General features: G+C 43.6%; 1 protein-coding gene and 1 long non-coding RNA gene across 4 annotated transcripts in view; both read left to right on the forward strand.

Annotated features, from left to right (window-relative positions):
* The window catches only part of LOC106561924 (tetraspanin-4), a 112,693-nt gene that overhangs the window by 19,721 nt on the left and 72,388 nt on the right, over positions 1-20,584 (forward strand). For 2 of the 3 annotated variants that reach the window (XM_045688973.1, XM_014126328.2), the window contains exon 2: positions 7,769-7,848. The exons of the other annotated variant lie outside the window; for it this stretch is intronic. In XM_045688973.1, coding sequence (XP_045544929.1) covers positions 7,786-7,848 — 63 coding nt within the window. In that variant the 5' untranslated portion in view covers positions 7,769-7,785. The remainder of the gene's footprint in view (positions 1-7,768; positions 7,849-20,584) is intronic. 3 annotated transcript variants of the gene reach the window in all.
* LOC106561925 (uncharacterized) lies at positions 15,574-19,678 on the forward strand. Its single transcript, XR_001318935.2, has 2 exons — positions 15,574-16,033; positions 18,878-19,678. It is a non-coding gene; the product is annotated as an uncharacterized lncRNA (long non-coding RNA).

Genomic DNA, 20,584 nt, shown 5'->3' on the forward strand with positions numbered 1-20,584 from the left:
TCCTCGACTCTGCATAGAAATTGAGTGGAGAAGATTATTATCCTATAACAGGGAAATAAATCTAATGTTGGTGAATATGGATTAGGCTCATAACATCACTGAGAGATCTGACAGATATGCATACATCCTGATTATGGCGGGTGAAGAGGTTTTCACAGGGGCTGTTAGGTGTGACGAGATCAGCATCAGGCTGGCAGCTTTTGACACTGTCCCCGAGCTGGGAAGTGTGATGGATGGATGGCAGGTGCCCTCTCACATATCACTATAGTTTATTTAGGGCCGAGACCGATGTTCTGTTTTGATGTTTGTTTCACTATTAGCTGTAATTAAGATGAGATAATAGACAATGTGCTCACTTACAAATTATTCTTTAAAAAAAGTTGGGTGCTGGATCCACGTTTGTAAAATTTAGTGCAGTGCATGGTTTCCTGCGGTGTGAGTTTGATTGAATACCACACAGTGTTGATATACAGTTGAAGTTGGAAGTTTACATAGACTTAGGTTGGAGTCATTAAAACTCGTTTTTCAACAACTCCACAAATTTCTTGTTAACAAACTATAGTTTTGGCAAGTCGGTAAGGACATGTACTTTGTGCATGACACAAGTAATCTTTCCAACAATTGTTTGCAGACAGATTATTTCACTTCTAATTCACTGTATCACAATTCCAGTGGGTCAGAAGTTTACATACACTAAGTTGACTGTGCTTTAAACAGCTTGGAAAATTCCAGAAAATGATGTCATGGCTTTAGAAGCTTCTGACAGGCTAATTGACATTATTTGAGTCAATTGGAGGTGTACCTGTGGATGTATTTCAAGGCCTACCTTCAAACTCAGGTTCTCTTTGCTTGACATCATGGGAAAATCAAAATAAATCAGTCAAGACCTCAGAAAAACAATTGTAGACGTCTACAAGTCTGGTTCATCCTTGAGAGCAATTTCCAAACGCCTGAAGGTACCATGTTCATCTGTACAAACAATAGTACGCAAGTATAAACTCCAAGGGACCACGCAGCCGCCATACCGCTCAGGAAGGAGACACATTCTGTCTCCTAGAGATGAACGTACTTTGGTGTGAAAAGTGCAAATCAATCCCAGAACAACAGCAAAGGACCTTGTGAAGATACTGGAGGAAACAGGTAGAAAAGTATCTATATCCACAGTAAAATGAGTCCTATATCTACATAACCTGAAAGGCCGCTCAGCAAGGAAGAAGCCACTGCTCCAAAACCATCATAACAAAGCCAGACTATGGGGACAAAGCTCGCACTTTGTGGAGAAATGTCCTCTGGTCTGATGAAACAAAAATAGAACTGTTGGGCCATAATGACCATCGTTATGTTTGGAGGAAAATGGGGGAGGCTTGCAAGCCGATGAGCACCATCCCAACCGTGAAGCACGGGGGTGGCAGAATCATGTTGTGGGGGTGCTTTGCTGCAGGAGAGACTGGTGCACTTCACAAAATTGATGGCTCCATGAGGAAGGAAAATTATGTGGATATATTGAAGTAACATTTCAAGACATGAGTCAGGATGCTTGGTCGCAAATGGGTCTTCCAAATGGATAATGACCCTAAGCATACTTCCGAAGTTGTGGCAAAATGGCTTAAGGACACCAAAGTCATTGTATTGGAGTGGCCATCACAAAGCCCTTGACCTCAATCCTATAGAAAATGTGTGGGCAGAACTGAAAAAGTGTGTGTGAGCAAGGAGGCCTAGAAACCTGACTCAGTTACACCAGCACTGTCGGGTGAATTTTGGCACATTCCTCCTAACTTATTGTGGGAAGCTTGTGGAAGGCTACCCAAAACGTTTGACCCAAGTTAAACAATGAATTTAAAGGCAATGCTACCAAATACTAATTGAGTGTATGTAAACTTCTGACCCACTGGGAATGTGATGAAAGAAATAAAAGCTGAAATAAATAATTCTCTCTACTATTATTCTGACATTTCACATTCTTAAAATAAAGTGGTGATCCTAAATGTCAGGAATTGTAACGGCCGTCGTCAGAAAGAGACCAAGGTGCAGCGGAGGATGTGTTCATCATAAAGGATTTAATGAATCGCATGAACACTACAAAATAAACAAAACGACCAGCAACAGTTCTGTCCGGTTACACACTAAACAGAAAACAATCACCCACAAACCCCAAAGGAAAAACAGGCTGCCTATGTATGACTCCCAATCAGCAACAACGAACTACAGCTGTTCCTGATTGAGAGCCACACACGGCCAACCAAAGAAACAAACCAACATAGAAAAATAAACATAGAACGCCCACCCATGTAACACCCTGGCCTAACCAAAATAGAGAACTAAAAATCCTCTCTATGGCCAGTGCATTACAGTACCCCCCCCCAAAGGTGCGGACTCCGGCCGCAAAACCTGACACTAAAGGCGAGGGTCCGGGTGGGCCTTCCTACGGCGGCGGCTCAGGTGCGGGCCGTGGACCCCGCTCCACCCTCGGCTTAGCCCACTTAGGTGGCGCCCCTGGCTGCGCCGGAGGACTGGCGGGCGACCCTGGCTGCGCCCGGCCGCGCCCGGCCGGCGGGCGACTCTGGCGGCTCCGGACAGGCGGCGGCTCTGGCGGCTCCAGACTGGCGGGCGGCTCTGGTGGCTTTGGACTGGCGGGCGGCTCTGGCGGATCCGGACTGGCGGGCGGCTCTGGCGGCTCCGGACTGGCGGGCGGCTCCGGACTGGCGGGCGGCTCCGGACTGGCAGGCGGCTCTGGCCCAGGATTCACCAGGCTGGGGAGACCCACAGGAGGCCTGGTCCTGGGAGGAGGCACAGGATAGACCAGGCTGGAGAGACCCCCTGGAGGCCTGGTCCTGGGAGGAGGCACAAGATAAACCAGGCTGGAAAGACCCACTGGAGGCCTGGTCCGAGGAGGAGGCACAGGATAAACCGGGCTGTGGGGGAGCACTGGAGTTCTGGTACGTAGGCTTGCCACCCATACTCCAGGCTGAATGCCCACTTTTGCCCGGCACAGGCGGAGCGCAGGCATAGGCCGAACTGAGCCCTCCCAGCGCCCCGGAGACACAGTGCGTAGCGCCGGTGCAGGATAGCCTGGACCGAGACAGCGCACCGGAGACCAGATGCGCTGAGCTGGAACACTCCGACCTGGCTCGATGCCCACTCTCGCATGGCACTTGCGGGGGGCTGGCCTATGGCGCACCGGGCTATGAATGCGCACTGGAGACACCGTGCGCTTCACAGCATAACACGGTGCCTGATCAGTACCACGCTGCTTCCGGTAAGCAATTCCATCCTGGCTCTGCCACATTCCCCGTGTGCCCCCCCCCCAATTTTGCCTCTCGTGCCTGTTGCGCTCCCTTGCCTCATACCAGTGCCTCTCCGCTCTCGCTGCCTCGATCTCCCACTGCAGGCGGCGATACTCCCCAGCTTGAGCCCATGGTCCTTTACCGTCCAGTATCTCCTCCCATGTCCACGAGTCCATACTGCCCCTCTCCTGGTGCTTCTCCTTCCTCCGCTGCTTGGTCCGTTTTTGGTGGGTGATTCTGTAACGGCCGTTGTCAGAAAGAGACCAAGGTGCAGCGGAGGATGTGTTCATCATAAAGGATTTAATGAATAGCATGAACACTACAAAATAAACAAAACGACCAGCAACAGTTCTGTCCGGTTACACACTAAACAGAAAACAATCACCCACAAACCCCAAAGGAAAAACAGGCTGCCTATGTATGACTCCCAATCAGCAACAACGAACTACAGCTGTTCCTGATTGAGAGCCACACACGGCTAACCAAAGAAACAAACCAACATAGAAAAATAAACATAGAACGCCCACCCATGTAACACCCTGGCCTAACCAAAATAGAGAACTAAAAACCCCTCTCTATGGGCAGGGCGTTACAGGAATTGTGAAAAACTGATTTTAAATGTATTTGGTAAACTTCCGACTTCAACTGTAAGTGTGGACTGTGTGGAACTGTGTTTAGATACACACTGCCTGGTATGACTGCAAAGCAAATACAAATAAATTCTATGGAGGCCTTGTGTGTGGAGCCTTTGTGGTAGATTTGATGAATTATTAAAGTTTCATTTCCTTTTGTCGTTTCACACTAGGAGAGGTAATCTACCATTGCTCTTCAGAGGGGCACAAATATAGATGTCAACCGTTGTTTTTCTCTTGGTTTCTTTTACTGGGTTCGCACATCGTTTGGTATCTGGTAATTGTACTGATCTCCGCTGTGTGGAAAGTCAACATTTTCCCCTGTCTCCTTCCAAAATAAAACCCTTGGATCTTCGTCCAATTAACCTTTTCCACTACATGGGACTCACCATATTTTTTTTGTGCAGCTGAAAAACAGAGGCAATGGAAAAAATAATATGTAGTAAAATAAATTAATCTTTGATGGAAAATTTGGACATTTTAAGGACATATTTTGGCCAGTTTGAAGGAATTAACTACATCGTCGTATTTCCTTTTTTTTTTATCCTCCAACCAACCTGTACTCCAGTCATGATCCACCACTGGGTCTCCGACCCACAGTTTGGGACCACTAATCTATATCCTATTGAGACAGTCCTGCTCTCAATATTCAAGCGTTGATCATTAACATTGATCTTGCATGCCGTTGACTTGGCCTCAGCATGAAAGTATTGATGTCACTCCACAACCATTATCATTAGTTCACTTCACAAAATAATAACTCCACGTCCCAGCGGTATAGACTACTCCTCCTCTATTAAGAGTCCTTGTCTAGGACGTAGGGGGTCTGCTAGTCTATGATGACTACATAAGAATGTAGCCTCAGTCTTTTCCCCTACTTTAAGAATATTGTATTTCCTGGTCATTCAGTCTGTTTATTGAAGGTGGCTTCTAATGTATTTAACCAACTGCTGAGCCTCGGAGTTTCACTGTAAACTGTAAACGAGCCAACTGACCGACTAAGCCACATGTATAATAGGCTGGTACTCATTCATTCTCTGTGGGTCTGAAATAAAGCCAAGCCTACAATAGCAAGGTTATAGAGGTAGGACATTAATGTGTCTGTATGTGTATAGTATTTACGTTAAATTATCCATATGGTTGTCTGAATATGTTTTATGTATTTTTCCCAAATGTACAAAAGAGGTCAGTTTGCCCCTTCTCACCTGGACCAGCCTCCACTGCTATTTTAATGTATCATTCAATTGTGTTAATGTAGTTTATCATTGCTTGCTTTTGTATTTGAGATGGTGCTACCAGGCATGGTTCTCTAAGCCTGTAGAAGAGAGAATATGCTGTAAACCTGATGGCCTGATAGGCATATCTACAGGGAACTGTGCTACATTCCAGGACGTTTATGCCTTCCTTATTTTGTATGTTCAGCAATATGTGAGGATTATGGAAAATCATTTTGAATAGGTATATTATACAGTATAGGATAGAGCTTTATATCAACACAAACTCTATTTTTAGATGATCCACACAATTACCAAACATCAATAGCAAGCGATAAACAATTATAGGCTTATCGGTAACTCGCTGCCTTGCAGTCTAACATGTGCATGCATCTAAGAACAAACTGAAAGTTCAATATTCCGCTACTGGCATCTTGGTGACAAAAATACAAGTTCAATCATAATTGACCTTTTTGTTATTAAAAACCAAGCCTTCATCACAATTTATTGTTTTGACCCAGATGGTCACGGAGTTGTGGAGCGTGGTGTTGTTTTGTCTGATCGTCTGTCAGGTGCAGCAGTGTGAGGCAGTGTGTTTCCCTCTATATTAATGCATATGCATATCTAGGGAGAGTTGCTTGCAGCATGGGATTCTAGCTGCACTGTGTGGGTATGTTTGGTCCTGTCGGGGGATAGAGGTAGAAAACATGACTGTAGTCAAGTGTATATAGAGTGCAGGTTTGAGTGAGAGAAGGACCATAGAATGTGGAATGAGATGAAGAGAGAGAGGGAGCACTAGCTTCTTGCTGGTATGTTAACCAAGGAGCAGGTCCTCTTTTGTGTGGGGTTAATGCTCACGTGTTTGTGTGTGTCAGAGAGAGGGAGAGGGATAGAGGGAGGATGGAATGCAGGAAGCGGATTGGCTCAGCTCTGTAGTAGGGTGTGGCTATAGGCTGTGAATGACTGCTCCAACCCATCTCACTGTCAGGATTTGGGGACAGTTATCAAGGAGTAGAAGGGGAGTGCTGAAATAGTGTGAGTGAATGAGAGACAGTAAGTGAGAGAGGGAGGGAGGGAGAGAGAGAGAGAGAGAGAGAGAGAGAGAGAGAGGGAGGGAGAGAGAGAGAGCTCTAGGCAGGCTGGACGGTTGCTATGACACTGCAGTCTTTTTTTTTCCTCCAAGGAATGTGTCTCTCTTCTTCTTCTTCTTCTGGCCATGACCCTGGCGGATACTTTACTCTCGTTACCCACCTATAGAGAAAGAGGAGAAAACAAACCAAGAGGCGCACAGAAGGGAGGGAGAAAAGAGGAGGAGAGGGAACCTTGCCATAATACAACGCTGGCTGGACTGTGAAAATTAAGGAAATGTGTCTACATCAGAACTGATAGACAGAAAGGGAGGGAGACCGAGGTGAAGAAGGAGAGAGGCAGTGAGACAAGTAGCAGGTAGACCTGCGAAACAGCAGCTGCGGGAAGGGGGAACAGAGGAAAAGCAGAGAGGGGGAGTTAGAGAGGAGGAAAAAGAACGAACCAGGACGAACAGGAAAACCCAGACAAGGAAAGTGGTAGAGCGCTCACCTAATGGAAACCAAAGAATGCTCTCTTCATTTCAGTTACCTATCCTTTTCTCGTGCATCTTTTCCCTTCACTCATCCCCACACATTCACCTCAGTGTTGTCTCTTGGTCTGCACATCTTCTCTCTTTTTAACTTTTCTGGTTCTGGTGTAAAAGATACTGATTGGCTAAAACACTGTCGTCGTCAACAGTGGCTGTTTTCTCTGCCAGAGCGCACCTGCTACGGAATTTCTAATGGAACCAGGTGTGACATATCACTCAGCCGACCGACCAGATTATAGCAGTTCGGGTAGTGCCAAGCGCTCCTGCGATTATGTGCGTCCGATTGATCTAAGATTAGCAGGAATTGTAAAAACTAGAGCTTATTTTTTCAAGTGATAGACAGCTGTACAGTAGCTGTGGGATTCAGGAAAGGAACATATAACGAACAGGTATTGTAGGATTAAGCAAAGGGAAACCGGAATATACAGGTGTTGTAGGATTAAGCAACGTAAAAAATTTGAGGTGATGTGTTTTAATCTTAGCTGGTCTATCACTGCAGGGGCACAGTTGGACTACATGCCTGATCGCGCTTCAGTTTCTGTGGTGAAAACACTGTAGGCTGGTTAGCTTAGAAACTATTGGGAACAGTTGCTATTCCACATTACTGGCACCACAGCTCTGCACATTTGTCCCCTGAGGACACGTTATTTGGACTTTGTGTCTCTGTTCAGGTCTTAAGTGACTTTTTTTGTGGTGGGCTCTCAAAGATCTCTTGAAGGAACGGATTGAATTAAAACTTCAGCTGTTGCTAGCGTCTCACCCCCAGTTAGTCCATGAGGCGCTCGAGCACGGACGAGACGCCGTACCGGCGCAGTCCCTCACTGGACAGCAAGCCCGAGACGCCGCCCTTCACCTCGGGCTTCCACAGCTACAGTGGCGAGTACGAGTATAAACGTCCGCCCTTTGCGTTTGGCTTCCACACGGCGCCGGGTCCGCAGGCGGCTAAAGGCCGTTACACCACCTCGCAGGGGAAGAAGTATGTGGTGTTTTACCTGGACCTCTCCTTCATCTTCCTCCTAGAGCTGCGGCGCTGCAGGATGGCCGAGGGCTGCATGAGGGGCCTGCGTTATGGCATGGTCTTCTTCAACCTCCTCTTCTGGGTGAGTCAAGCTTTTTGGTATTTGGAGTGTGTGTGTGGTGGGGGTGTTTTTCAATGTGTGTGTGTCTGTCTGACTGTTCTGCTACTGTGTCTGTCTGTCTGTATAGGTGTTATATGAGTGATTGTGTGGGTGTGCTTCATTAAGTTTAGTTTTTGTATTTCTATGTGGGTATATTTCTGCCTGTTTGTGTTCAGAATATGCATGCGGAAACCTGTTTGTATCGCGCATATCACTTTATTGAAATAGTCACACTCTAATTCGTTATCACATCTATCTTACTCTTTTGCAAAAGTGGCTGCTGTGAATTCGGTCCTTCTACTACACAATCTTATCTTTTTACACTTGGGGGCTCTCGACTGTCTGTGTCTGTTTGATCGTGTCAGTCTCACGGCGATAACATCCGTCCCCTCACTCCTTTTTGACGCCTGCACAGCTGTCAAATGTGTCCATTATGCTTCAAATTCACAGATGTCTATCTCTTCTTTAGCATTCTCTCTATACTCGCCCTTGATGACCTTCCTTTATCCTTTTCTCTGCATGTTCTGGGAATTTGGGTCTCTACAATGTGCTGATTCTATGGTCCCCTTTGACTAACTAAACGTGCCTGTCCTCTTTGGTAATAAAATGAGGCCTTGTACATTGGAATGCAATCACTGCCAAGGCCCACTCCCTCCTGTGACCTCCAGACCCTTTTTCTATCAGCTTTAGCCTTCCGCCAGAAAGGGGTCAATGTATTTGTGATTAGCAGCTGGCGTGTGTGTGTGTCAGTGTGTGTGTGTGGGAGAGTATCACTTACATGTGACAGAGGTCTTGTCATGGGGTATGCTTTTTACCTCTTCAGACAGCCTTAAGGTATTTATGCTCCTAATAAGATGAAACTGGCAGAGCTTTTCAACTGGAAATGGTTGGCCTTTTAAAAGTCTGGAAAGTCACTTGCCTGGTCCTTTGTCAGTACCCAGACAGTTATTAGGCCCATTGCTTGAGTATTTAGATGTAGGTAATAAGCTGATTCTACCCCTCCTTCCCCATAGAAATCCCATGCAACGTCAAAGTCCATCATAAATGCCTCCCAAACACACCGCTCTGGCCTCCCATGACCGCAGCAGTCTTTGTAATGACTTTCTCGGCCCAATTGTTCAGATAACTTAATTCGGTAGGCACATTTTATTAATGTATTTTGTTATTTTCGTATTGAAATCCAAGAAGTGGATTCATGCGAGTCGGGACCTAGGTCGGCGTGGCTGAAGGATGTAAGCAATAATTTTCTGTTCTCACTCCCTCACAGTATTTGCTGCCCTCGTCCAATTTTATTAGAGTGAAGAATGTCAGATCGAGAACCAAGAGGAAATTGGAGACCTGCCTTATTTTCAGAATGGTACTGTAGTGCCATATCGGTTTGAGCCCGGAGTATACTAAGGCTGAGTTGTTCCGTTTGCGGGCTGACCGAAAGAAAGAGAGATACAGGAGCGAGCACATGTTGAGGAAACACAGGCTCTTCCCAGAATGCACGGTGACTGGTGGTGCAGTTGCTGGACATACCAACAGACCGTGAATGTCTCGGCTGTCGAGAATGGGACCAGCCTTTTCCGATATTGGAGGAAATAGAACATCAGACTGACGATCCAGCTGAAGATGGCGTATGTGTACGTAACTAAACTACTACGATTTCTTGTCTCGCATCAATCCTGGTGTGTTGGAGACTTTCTTCAGAATGCCCAGGATCACCTGGAAATGCCGTGCCACACTTCACGGTCCAAATGGGAAGCTCTCTGAACCGTAAGTGTTTTGGCCAATATTACTCACAGGATATATTTATATTACTCTCTTAAGATTAAAATAAATAGCTGTATTTTCGAGTATCCTGCCTACACCCCATAATGTAACTGCATACTGTAGTCCCCTTCAAGTTTGTCTGACAATGATGACATGCTGGCTAGGTAAACAGTGTCTACAACGAGCGGATGTGCACCATAGAAAAATAATGTATGGGACACGCACTTCAGAATCTGGGTCTACGTAAACTTGAATATATATTACGAAACAGTGTACGAAGTATAAAGTCAATAGTGGTAGTAGAGGAGAACATGTTGCTTGCAATTGCCAGTCTAGCTTTTATACCAATAATATCCTAATGAACCTGTAAACCCACACACAAGAGGAAGAAAAACAGCCTCACACTTGACCACTAACACCCTTTGAGCAATGAGTTGGCTATACATTCTTCAAGTATACAAGACCAAGAGAGCCATCAACCAAAAGGTTGTTGGTTCGAAATCCCGAGCCGACAAGATGAAAAATCTGTCTATGTGCCCATGAGTATTGCTCTTAATCTTAACTGCTCCTGTTAGTCGCTCTGGATAAGAACGTCTGCTAAATTACGTAAATGTAAATATATTGTGCCATCATCAATACGGCTAATTATCCCTTAGCCTGTAATATTTGATGTTTTATAGACCTAGGCCCATTTATTTTCTGAAATTCACTGAAGAGGATGGTCCTCCCCTTCCTCCTCAGAGGAGCCTCCACTGATGCCTATCCATGTGGTAGGGCCGCCATTTTGTTAAACAGGCTGTTGCATTGGCTTTTCTTTGTCCAGATTCCTGTGACTAGTCAATTTGGCTATTTAACGCTATGATCAACTTGTCAAAAATTGTCGGATACAAACTTGAAACCACTGATAATGACAATGGGATGAAACTCCTGGACAACAGCTGTGATTGTCTATTCTATACTGGCCATTTTACTTTGACCTGTCCTGTTGTTAGGATATGTTGTTTGTTAACATGACAGCGCATTTTTTATTTGATTGCGTGCCATTTAGATTAGGCTATTTGATCGGAGAAGCATGATGTTCAAAGTGTCCGTCTCATTACATTGTCATACATTTTATGTAGGCTACAGAAAAGGCCACATACTCTTTCTACCATATCCCATATCTGCTACATGATTTATTATAGATATTATTTTTGACGGAACGTTGATGGAGAGCCGCAGCGATGCATCTCTCCAACAGCACCTTTGAGAGGAGTGCTGGGAGTGGAGAAGCAAAATATTTTGCACCCCTGCCTTTGACAAAGTGGGCAATGCTTATCACAGGGCAGCATCAGCGCTCACCTAAAAAGTCCATTTGCCACTGGTTGAGAGAAATTGTCATTGTTTTTAGGCAAAATTATGTGAGGTTTTATGTGTTGTTCGAGGTGCGTCTTGGTCAGTTTAGCTCTGAAAATGATGCCCTCGTCAATCAGCCGCCATATGCAGATTGACAGGATACGCAGTAGGAAAGGATAACATAACGCTAAGGACTGGGTAGAGAAGAGTGTCTGAACTGAAGACGTTCAACTTCAGAACCCGATTGGTCCCGCAGGCTGTCAAGTGGCAGGAAGATTAACAGGTCATATACAAAGTTGACACACCAAACCAACCTCCCAACATCGCCACGGTTGAAAAACCAACCAAGGAGGAGCTGGTGGCAAAACCTTTCAGCCTAACTTTAGCTAGCCTAATGATGGCTGGGTACTATTGTGGAACGCCATCAGTAACATGTCATGCAATCATTGAAAATTCCACAAAATGATGTCATGGCTTTAGAAGCTTCTGAAAGGCTAATTGACATCATTTGGATGTATTTCAAGGCCTACCTTCAAACTCAGTGCCTCTTTGCTTGACATCATGGGAAAATCTAAACAAATCAGTCAAGACCTCAGAAAACATGGTAGACCTCCACAAGTCTGGTTCATCCTTGGGAGCAATTTCCAAACGCCTGAAGGTACCACGTTTATCTGTACAAACAATAGTACGCAAGTATAAACACCATGGGACCACGCAACCGTCATACTGCTCAGGAAGGAGCCGCGTTCTCCTAGAGATGAACGTACTTTGGTGTGAAAAGTGCAACTCAATCCCAGAACAACAGCAAAGGACCTTGTGAAGATGCTGGAGGAAACAGGTACAAAAGTATCTATATCCACAGTAAAACGAGTCCTATATTGATATAAACTGAAGGGACGCTCAGCAAGGAAGAAGCCACTGCTCCAAAACCACCATAAAAAAGCCAGACTATGGTTTGCAACTGCACATGGGGACAAAGATCATGGGGTGGCAGCATCATGTTGTGGGGGTGCTTTGCTGCAGGAGGGACTGGTGCACTTCACAAAATAGATGGCATCATGAGGCAGGAAATTGATGAGGATATATTGAAGCAACATCTCAAGACATCAGTCAGGAAGTTAAAGCTTGGTCGCAAATGGGTCTTCCAAATGGACAATGACCCCAAGCATACTTCCAAAGTTGTGGCAAAATGGCTTAAGGACAACAAAGTCAAGGTATTGGAGTGCCCATCACAAAGCCCTGACCTCAATTCTTTAGAAAATTTGTGGGCAGAACTGAAAAATCGTGTGCGAGCAAGGAGGCCTACAAACCTGACTCGGTTACACCAGCTCTGTCAGGAGGAATGGGCCAAAATTCACCCAACTTATTGTGGGAAGCTTGTGGAAGGCTACCCGAAACGTTTGACGCAAGTTTTAAACATTTAAGGCAATTCTACCAAATACTAATTGAGTGTATGAAAACTTCTGACCCACTGGGAATGTGATGAAAGAAATAAAAGCTGAAATAAATCATTCTCTCTACTATTATTCTGACATTTCACATTCTTAAAATAAAGTGGTGATCCTAACTGACCTAAAACAGGGAATTTTTACTAGGATTAAATGTCAGGAATTGTGAAAAACTGATTTTAAATGTATTTGGCTAAGGTGTATGTAAACTTCCGACTTCAACTGTATTTAGCAGTCTTATGGCTTGAGGGCAGAAGCTGTTCAGTGTCCTGTTGGTTCCAGACTTGGTGCATCAGTACCGCTTGCTGTGCATGATGCAATAATTTCCATGGTAATGTGGAATGTTTATTCAAATGATGCTAACTGATGTGGCTCATGCAATGGAATATATTTTCTGTAATGTCAGTTGAGTTGATTAAACAACCCACAGCACAGATTGATGGGTGCACTTCCTGCTTTTCCTTACCACACTGCTCCTATGGGTACATTTGCAATAGCCGGCAGTCCACCCATTATGCCATTGTTGTCTTGAATGGGATCACCGTTCTATTCAATGAGGGGATTAGATTAATCTGGCCCGAGCGTGTAGAATTCTGTGGGAAGATCTCAATTGCATACTCCTTGCGTTCTCTCTCGTCTCTTTATTTGGCAATTCGATGCCGAGACACCAGTCATTGTTTATGTAACATTATTAAATACACATCATTTTTTATGCATTTTAGTTAATTTCAGGAAATTCAGCATTTTGATATAAAAATACAGAACTCTAAATAATGAAACAATGGAACTAGAGACTGTCTGGGGTACTGACAAACAGCAAGGCAAGTGTTTTATAAAGGGCCCGTAAGTGTTTTGTGGTGAACTTCACCTTTAACGCATGGCTGTTTGTTTATTACAACTGTCAACACTATAAACACACTTTCACAGACAAAAAGCATGCTCATTACCAGCAGACAGAAACTCAAACACGCACACATGCTTGCTCTCTCTCTCTCATATAAACACACGCTGCACCTAATACATTCTTATGAAACATATTTTCCTCATACACAGACAATAAAAAAAAAGTCACAGCCAAGGTTATTATAGTTTGGGGTTTTTGTATTTGTTTTTATTTCTAATAGTTTTAAGAGTTTTATTTGAAATTCTGTTTAGTTTCAATTAGATTTCAGAGCCTCTTTACTAGTTCCTATTTAGTTTAAGTTTTATAAAAACAAATGTATATTTCGATTTTATATTATTTAGTTTCAGTTTTAGTTTTCGTGTTAGGGACAGAAAGTAACCTATGCCTGGGAGGATTTGGGATGTATTTTGGGAGGCTTTTGGGATGTCACTTCTTGCCACGTTGGGGAAGTAATACATAAAGTGATGGGTCAGGTCATAGGTTAGGTTAAGTTTTTAAAGGTTTTTTATTTTTTTATTTAACCTGTTTACTGGCTTGCCTTTCAGAGCCACTTTACTAGTTTCTATTTCGTTTTATAAAAACAAATGTACATTTCGAGTCAGTTTAGTACTAATTCTTATTTACAATGACAGCCTACTAGGGAACAATGGGTTAATTGCCTTGTTCAGGGGCAGAATGACAGATTTTAACCTTGTCAGCTCGGTGATTCAATCCAGCAACCTTTCGGTTACTGGCCCGACGCTCTAACCACTAGGCTACCTGCTGCCCCAAAGGTAGATTCAGTGAGGTGATGTAATGTACGAAGTAAACAGTGGTAGTGGTTCAATTTCCGCAACAACCAGGAGCGTTGAAGCGCGCCTCTAAACTTCTCCGCTGTTTTGGTCCCGTAGCTACCACGTTGTAGCAGAATGAAGCACACCTGTGTACATGTGCAGATACTCTGTGTGACTGTGAAATCAACCCGACTGGGCACAAACTGGTTGAGTCAATGTTGTTTTGACGTAATTTGTCAACGTATTGTGATGTGGAATCTATGCTGGAAATTACATTGGATTTATAAAAAGTCATCAATGTAGTTTTGAGGGTTACATGTATGTTGAATTTCTACCTTTGAAAAAACGTCAGGTCTTCAATGTAATATCCACTATAAGAAAATATAGGCAGGGCAGCACCTCCTACTGGAGAGTTGAACTATCTACAGCAGTGGTCACCAACGGGTCGATCACGATCGACTGATCGACCTCCAAGGCATTCCTAGTTGATCACCAAACATTTCTGTAAAACAAACAACGATAAAGTCTTGCGTTCCAATTATTTTTTACATTAGTTTTGCGCTGTTCGTGGTAGGTGCACTTGATTCAACAGCCCTAGCACCGGGAAGGCAAAATGTTCCCAATTTGAACCATTTCATGTGTCTGAAGGTAGAACTCCGCCCACCCGGTAGGCCCAGAGAGCAAATCAAGTGCACCTATAGGCATACCGCTGGCCAATCAGATAGCTCATGTCTGCACAGTTTTCTTTAGCCATAGACTGCAAAAAGAAGCCTCAAACGCACAGCGAAGTTGATACTGTAAGATTTCGAAACTTTTAAAACCATGACTAGAGAGTAAAAAGCGTATGTTTTATGTGTAAATTCATGTTTAAGTTGTTATTCAGCACTGTCAACACTTTGTTCAACACCTTTATAAGCCGTAAAATGCGCATTCTCCCTACTTCGACACGCTACAACCAGCACTTCAGTGGCAGTGAATGAGTATAGCATAGTGTTAGCACAACTTTATGACCTTTGATCACATGAGTTTTGTACATTCAGTCGACATGAGGTGCAAGTCGGACAATTTTCTTACCCACGATGCAACACACTTTTAAAGGCGGTCACCAACTTCAACGCCCCCAAACTCAATGTGACCCACCAGATTCAGAAGCTTGAAAACCCCGCTAAACCCATTAGGTTTTTGTCCCCCCCAAAAACTTAAACTGAACAGAATTTATGGTGGTTTTCATTTATTTTTTGTTACTTTTGGAGTCAAAGATTATAGTTTCAGTATAGTTTTAGTTTTTCAAACAGGATTGTTAATTATTTTATTTCAGTGTACTAAATATTTTTTTCATAATTAGTTTTAGTTTACTATTGTAAAAATATTTTAAGATAATACACAACACAGAGGACTAGAGGTCAATAGGGAATGAATAATCAATGGAAATAGTTGTTTTTCAGTTCAACATCTGTTTAGAATCGGTGTAGGAGTTTCAGTCCTGGACTCATAGCTACATGTGGCAAGTTTTCATTGGTTCGAATGGTCTATACATTGACCCTGAAACAGGATACATGTTATTTGGCCATTGGCCCAATTTTACTGCATGGAATTCTAATTGGTCAACCACAGGCTAGGGTTGGGGGTTATAAATTGTATAATGTCGCTTTGTTCTGTTGAGAATCACTGAGGACAGGGAAGAATGAACATCTACTTCCCAGCATAACATCTATGATTTGTTCTCTTTGAATAAACCTATATTTCTCCCCCTGATTTGCTTTGGGGTCTGTGTTATTGAAGAATAACATCAACTGCTAACACATGGTGCCGTGACCCGGATGAATTGGTCGTGACCAACAACAAGGAACAACTCATGAACTGTGTGTTGATCCTGGGGAAAGAGAGAGGGCTGAAACCCACCACGGGAGTCAACTCTTAATCTCCTGATTGTTGACATATCATATTCCTGGGTGAGTCTAGACCTATGTAATTTAAAAGAACCAAAGCAGGTTAAAATTAGTGCATGAAATGAGGGATACGTATCTGTGATGTATAGGGGTTTGAGTCCTCTATTAAAGGTTAGTCCTTTTCTCTATGGAAGGTTTGAGTCCTTTTGTTAAAGCCCTATCAGTTAAATAAGCCATAATTGATTAAGGGTGTGAAACCTTCCTGTTGCATAGAAGTGAGTTGCTATTTGAGTAGCAATTTTTACATGTGTGGGAAATGTAAGCCTTGTGAGCATTGTACAAGCTTTTGAAGTGAACACAAGTTTTTATGGTTAACCAGGCCCTACAGAAACAATTAGTGTTCTAGAAGATAAGAGGTTAGAGTCCTCAAGGGGTTGTATGTAATATATGTAATATATGTAATGTATGTATGTATGTATGTATGTATGTATGTATGTATGTATGTATGTTGGGGTTAAATAAATCTATAAGATATATATTATACAACTTTTGAAGTTAATGTAATGCCATTTTTAAGTGAGAAATCCACTCTGGAGAAGGGCGGAACGGCTGATACGGATGTGAATATAAAAGAGATTTTGAATTCACTGTCTAGTGATATAAAGAACCATTTCAAAGTAGAGGAGAGTAGGCAAGATATAATAAATTAATATTCTGTCATTGTTGACAAAGATGGAATATGTCTGATCTATAAAAAGCTTGGGAGAAATACAGAGAATATCTAACTCATTGACATTGCAGAGAGATATAGAGAGTTTGAGGGCTCTTGGTGAACAGATAAAAACCTTAAAAGGAGAAATTCAACTATTGCAGGAGGAGACACGGGTGAAAAAGTAAGACTTGACCCCCACCTGTGGGCTCTCTGTTCCCTCCATCTACCCTCACACAAGGCGGATCAGGTTTCAAGCATCTGGTCAGCACTACCTGTCTTTGAGTCAACAGATTCTGACAGCGGTGACGAACCATGTCTTAGGCCAACCAGAACACAGGCTGTAAAAGGTACTAAAGGCAAACCCCCCAGTGACAGTAATCACACATAAATCAGCATCTCCAAAACAGTTGGATGAATGGTCAAAGACTGAAGCATCCAGGAGACGTCGGTATGAAGACGTGGCATTTGAAGCGATATAAGAAACTCTACAATCTATATCCTTTTGATGGGTTACAGTTATTAGCCTTTGTTTTGAACAGCCCGTGAACATGGTGTACTTGAAGAAAAGGTTTATAGAGCTGAGGTGGTTAGACATGGAAGATGAAGATGCACTCAATTCCTCCAAAAATGGGGCAATCACCCATCAGCTGGAAGAGACAAAACTACGGAAACATCATCGACAGGTTGTCACGACTGGACAGGGACATCAATCAACATAATAAACCAGCTGTCATCAGAGTTGTGCAGGTTCCGAGTGAAATCAAAAACATTATTCGTTCAGCCAAAGAGAAACCTGGTGTATGTCATTATTGTGGGATTTCTGGTCACTGGCAACGAGATTGTCAGGAAAGGAAACGTGTCCTTATGAGGAATGGACAGGAGAAGCAGGGTCCATTTAAGGGAAAATGGAAACAGGACAACAGCCCAAACGACACAATGCTGATGCAGAAATATAAGAAGCTCTCTCCGGCTCAGCAGTAGAGTTTGCTGGATGCCATGGAGGTAAACTAACAGACCCCCTCTCGCCCTAAGAAGGCCCAACTCATACAATCACAGGTTGTCTACCTTGGCCAACTGGTCTCACAGGGAAAGAGAGAGATGACACAAAGTCGTATGGCTGCCATACAAGCTGCCAAGGAGCCCACTACTATTAAAGAACTTCGCTCCTTCAAGGGCTTGTGCAACTATAACAGATGCTGGGTGGACCCCTTCGCCGAAATTGCACAACCCCTGATTCAAAAGACTCTGTAGCCTTCACGGAAGAACAGAAAAAGGTTTTTGGCAAGTTTAAACTAGCTCTGTCATCAGTGCCGGTTTTGGGCATTCCGGACTCAGGCCAACCGTTCACCCTCTTTGTTCCTGAAAAAGATGGCTACATGACCTCAGTGCTGACACAAGACCACGGTGATTGTCAGAATCCTGTAGGCTACTATTCGAAGAAACTGGATGATGTGTGTTTGGGATGGGGTCCCTGTCTCAGAGCTATGCAGGCTACTTACGTCTCTGTGTCGATGGTGGCATCGCTTGTTCTCGACCAACATCTTACCATCAAGTGACCACATGCTGTTCACACTCTTTGACAATGAATCGAGCTGCACAGGTCACAGCTGCTCGTTGTAACAAATGGTCAATTGTGTTGGAGGCTCCTAACATCATCATACAACGTGGCACACCATGTAATCCAGCTACTCTGATGCTTCTTCCAGACACCACATTACTTGAACACGACTGTTGTGAGTTGGTTTAGGATCAGCTCTCTGATGGGTTTAATAATGGGCTCTCTGATTGTCATCCGTCGGAAAACCCTGAGTTTATCTTAAACACAGACTGTTCAAGCATTGTGAGGGGGGTGTGAAGAAGACAGGCTGGGCAGTTACTACAATGGACAATGTGATAGTGACAGGCACGTTACCTGCAGGAACATCAGCACAGGTGGTGGAATTGGTGGCTTTGACAGAAGCATGCAAACAGGCTGAAGGAAAAACAGCTAATATCAACACAGACTCAACGTATGCTTTCGATGTTACCCATGATGGTTAAAAAAATATGTAACACACATTAGGGCCAAAATGGGAAGGTCCTTATCAAGTTTTGCTCATAACGAGGTCAGCATATTAGGGAAATCTATGTGAAATATCAATTTCTCTTGAAACCCGGACATGTTACTTTCACTTTTTTGTTTCCTTCGTTTATAGATTATGAGAATCTACCGTCTGAAGCTGAAGCAATATCCCTTAACCCAAGGACTGTACTTGAAACGATACAAGATCACTGGTGAAGTGTTCATTGGAGACGTCCTCATCAACCAGTGGAACGGAAGAAGAATTCCTCACTACCGGCAGACCGTCAGAATATAATTTCTAATAGTTATCTATGTGGGACTGATACCAGTGTGGAAGAGCTGGTCACTTTTAAAGGACTATGTGAATGATTACCTTGACAATAGGACAATTGAATATTATTGTCTTGCAGATAAGGGAAAGATGTTTGAAATGATTTTCCTTGTGAGTTTCCTTCTAATACAGGATGTGTGTGGTGTTTCCAATTCGAACACAGAGATGCATCAGCAGGATGAGGGACACTCGGGCGTCAGTACGTTTCTAGCTCTTTCTCTACACTATGCCGCAGACAAACATGGGGTACATGTGCTGTTATTGGTGCCGAATGCTGTACTTACATTCCTGATCATTCTGAGGAAATAACTGACCTAATCCAAAAGATCAGGACTGAGGTCGCTAAATATCATGATTACAATCCAGATGATTTAGGTTCAGTCATGTGGTTGTCTTCCACATTTGGAACATGGGGAAGTTTTTTGGTGAGCATGATACTTCCAATAGTGGGAGTTGTGTTTATTTTTCTTATCCTCATCCAGGTTATCAAGTGTGCTATTGCCTGATGTTTGTCTGCTAAAATCCGACGGTTACGTGATAGGGGATATCCTACGATTCATCAACCGTCTTTGTTATTAAAGAATAACCTCAACTGCTACCACTCTAATAACCTTGGTAACAGCAGAGATTTTTGTCCTTTTGACGTTGAAAGCATGTTGAAAAGGGGATTGTGTCAGGTGTGTGTCGAAGAGGAAGTGTATAAGAGAGACTTTGTGTGTGTATGGCCTTTCTGGCACTAAGACACTCCATTCAAATTGAAATCCAATAAGAAGTCACTTACTCCGGGGCTAAATTCAGTTATCCTTATGTTAATTTTCTCCATTACCTTAACTGTCTGAAATAAGCTTAATACATTCTCATTCTACCCTGGACAATTAGTGTCTTCTGAACTGCAGCGAGGCGCAAGGGGTATATCAGTCCTTCCCAGACAAGCTGTAGAAAAGACAGGAAAAAAAGCGACGAGCCCCCAAATGTTGCCAAAATGACTTCACAGAAGAATTACAATAACAGTGGGCCTCCCAAAATACGCCAGGCTGCACGGCGCTAATCATATAGCTTTCGGCAGCCTCAGCGCACTTGAGCCACAAAGGGCACACACACACACACACACACACACACACACACACACGTACAGTAGCAGAAAAGTCCCCAATAAGTCACTTAATTACCGTCACTATGTAATACATCTCGTTAGTCTTGACTTGGTGTACTCATACTGCGACCCAGGCCTGGCGCCACGAGGGTGCAAAAAGTTGGAATATTGTGCCCCCTCAGTTTTGTATCCCTATTCTGTCCCACAATATGCCCCCTCCGTCATGCACAACTGATGTGTTGTGTATGCTTCATTCATGCAACTCCCTTGCATGCATCATACGTACGTCATACACATTTTACCGGTTGAAAAAAACAATTGGCTTTCACAGTAGAAGGGCGGGGTCAATTTGACTGTTTAGGTTTACTTTCAAAGTTACTTACTACCAACAACAACAAAACAGTTTCACCGCACAG

This window comes from Salmo salar, chromosome ssa11, assembly GCF_905237065.1.
Source record: "Salmo salar chromosome ssa11, Ssal_v3.1, whole genome shotgun sequence".
Taxonomy (NCBI): Eukaryota; Metazoa; Chordata; class Actinopteri; order Salmoniformes; family Salmonidae; genus Salmo; species Salmo salar.